This window comes from Hetaerina americana, unplaced genomic scaffold (genome assembly GCF_022747635.1).
Source record: "Hetaerina americana unplaced genomic scaffold, ioHetAmer1.1.p SCAF_13, whole genome shotgun sequence".
In the NCBI taxonomy this organism is placed as follows: Eukaryota; Metazoa; Arthropoda; class Insecta; order Odonata; family Calopterygidae; genus Hetaerina; species Hetaerina americana.
Genome location: NW_027286403.1, coordinates 4,388,303 through 4,391,136, shown reverse-complemented (window position 1 = coordinate 4,391,136; position 2,834 = coordinate 4,388,303). Strand labels below are relative to the sequence as shown.

General features: G+C 37.5%; 1 protein-coding gene across 3 annotated transcripts in view; it reads left to right on the top strand.

Annotated features, from left to right (window-relative positions):
* The window catches only part of LOC139686051 (protein RUFY3), a 61,686-nt gene extending 59,365 nt beyond the window's left edge, over window positions 1–2,321 (top strand). For all 3 annotated transcript variants that reach the window (XM_071583152.1, XM_071583153.1, XM_071583151.1), the window contains 2 exons: window positions 678–956; window positions 1,339–2,321. In XM_071583152.1, the coding sequence (XP_071439253.1) occupies window positions 678–956; window positions 1,339–1,482 (423 nt within the window). In that variant the 3' untranslated portion in view covers window positions 1,483–2,321. The remainder of the gene's footprint in view (window positions 1–677; window positions 957–1,338) is intronic.
* Window positions 2,322–2,834: the final 513 nt, after the last annotated feature.

Here is a 2,834-nt window from a genome sequence, read left to right as displayed (position 1 = left end):
GCTTTGTTAGGATTTCGTGAGACGATGACCACAGAAGACTTGCTCCTTCCTCTACCATGCACCAAACATGGCCCAGCAGGCTAGATTTCCTAGGTTTTAAGACTCATTCTCTGATCTATGTCAGTCCCAGTAGTATGGGATGTTTAATTGAGGTATTTTCTAGTTGCTTACTTCAATAGTGTTTTTATTGTGAGACTATCACTGAAATTGGTCTCACTGGAGTCAGATGCCTTTGCAGCTGCCCTAAAGAGGAACATGATATGTAGACTAACTTTCGTCTGGCTCCTACCCTTTGACCTGTCTGACATGTGTGACCCTGTGTGGAATATTTGTCATGGCTTCCACTAGTGCAACTCTAGGGGTCATCAGAATGAACAAACCCTTCCCCCAGATCAAGGTTTAGTCCATGGGGAGGTTGGGAGTGATATTCAATGCATCTTTGCGCATTCAATGTATCGCTCTCAGCCCTTTCTCATTTCCAGCTATTCCAGCTTCCCATTGCCCTCTGCTCCTCGTGGGGTTTGCAGAGAGGGGGGCAGGGAAAGGGGCAGGGGTAGGTGTCTTAAGGTAGATGAGTGCTTTTCCCTCTCCTCCTCCCATTTGCTTTCCCCTGGAAGGAATAAAAGCGCTAGGCTAGGAATGAAAAGTAATTTGACTCTTACTTGATTATTCCGAAGAAATATCACTCGCTTCAAGAGGAGCAGTACACATTGAGGGAGAGGTGTCGTGAGCAGGAGCAGACCTTGGAGGAGTTGGGAGCACAGCTGAGTGACTCAAAGCTGCGTCTTGCGGATATGCAGGAGGAGGCAGCTGTGGCTGCGGCTGCTGAAGTTCCTGGGGTCTTGCCTCACATTGAATGTGGTCCAACCTCTGTTTCTGGAGCTCCGTGGGCATCTGATAAAGCCACCAGTCGCTGTAAGGCCTGTTCCAAAGAATTTGGGTTTGCTCGTCGAAAGGTAAGCCTTCTTATTATCCAGGTTTCATATATCTCGGTGAAGCTGGTGAGTGATGTGTGAGACTTTCATCAGCTTTTTTCTAGCTCCTTATTTGTGACAGAATGACTACAGTCCCAGAAATTCCATATAAAAATGCTCGTAAAATGAAAATGTTTCATTGATGATTTGCTTCAACAGTATGTAGCATTGAAAGGGTAATCCCAATTTAATGATATTCCATCTGTGTGATTCAATTAACAATGGAGAAAGGCAACTTCGGAATAAAATTTTGCATTGATGAAGATAATTTGTCTCGAAGTAAAATTTTCAATATTTGATTTACGTCACAAAAGGATTTAAGATGTTAGCTCTTAATCAAACCAATTATTATGCATTTTTCCAGCATCATTGCAGATACTGTGGTGAGATCTTTTGCCGAGCATGTTCTGACAACAGCATAGTCATACCATCAAATAGTGACAAGGCTGTGAGGGTATGTGACAACTGCCACTTGGTGCTGGTGGCCCGCTTTTCCGTCCTCCCCTAGCCACATCTTGGAGTTTGCTTCATCATTTCTGTGCTATTTTCTTCCACAATCCATCCACTATGTTCATGTATGTCAAACTGCCTGCATTTCCCATGTGATGGATTTGCTTTGAGGTCACATAGCAGTGATTTATATAGATAGGTTATGTTTGGACAGATCAAATTCCTTTTCAGTGAATTTATGAGGTTTAACTATGATATTATTGTTGTTGATGTTGACATGTTCTTGTTTTTTAATGTTTTATTGATTATTACAATATGCCCTGTGATTTTTAACAGATTACATATTTACGAGCCAATATTTGCTCATTCAGTGAGGTTCAATTAGGCAAATGGTCTGTTTGGTCATAAAACTTTTTTTGCATATAAAATAAAAGAGTTTGAATATATATGTATGTTGCTCACTGTCAATGTACTCCGATAAATGTATATTATTTTTTCTATGTAGAAGTGATCATTGTTTAAAATAATTGTGCTTATTTTGTAGCCCCTTTGCAGTGTAAATCAGCAGCAAATTAATCTCCTGAAATTGACCATGTTTAGATTTATATGAAGTCTGTGTTGTGGTTTTTATTAAAAAAAAGCACAGAGTATTAGAAATCGTGTATACATAATGGGCTTTGCGCCATTCTTTTGATAACTTCTGTTTAAGCAATTTAACTTTTATAATCTGAGGTGCAAATGATGTGATGTTTAAACGTACTGCAAAAAAGATGGTGAATTAATGTCAACAGAGGATTGATTTTCCATATGTTTATGAAAGAAATTTAATGGAATACATTGTTGGGACAAACTGTTGACTGTTGGATAAGGAGCATTAAAAGCCATTTTTTTGCATATTTGTATGAATAAATATTTAAAATATTTTAATTTTTTTATTGTAACCCTGCTGAAAAATCACTGATGGTCCTCATGGTGGTGAATGTTGATAATTTTTATTGAAATGTTGTATATTGGAAAATAATCCATAATTTTGAAATTGATAATTATGTACATTAGAATTTGGATGAAATAGGAGTATAATTGCTTCATCCCACATCACATAGAATTTTTTAGTACAAGATATTTTCAAATCTCTCAATAAGGAGAATTCATTTGGTAAGAAAAACTGAAATTATTTTGTAGCTGTGATTTCATAATATAATGCATGCATATAATAATCCATTTTCATTGTAATTACATGAGTTTTTTGCTTTGGCAACCCTAAAAGAGAATTATTTGATGGAATTTCACAGTATCTTAGGAATAATATGAAAAACTTTATTTTCCTTCAGTCTTTATTAAGGGAGTTACACGTACGCGTGTCTTTGGGATTCTTATCTCCTTAGTTTCTTCTCTCCTCCTCCTCTGAGG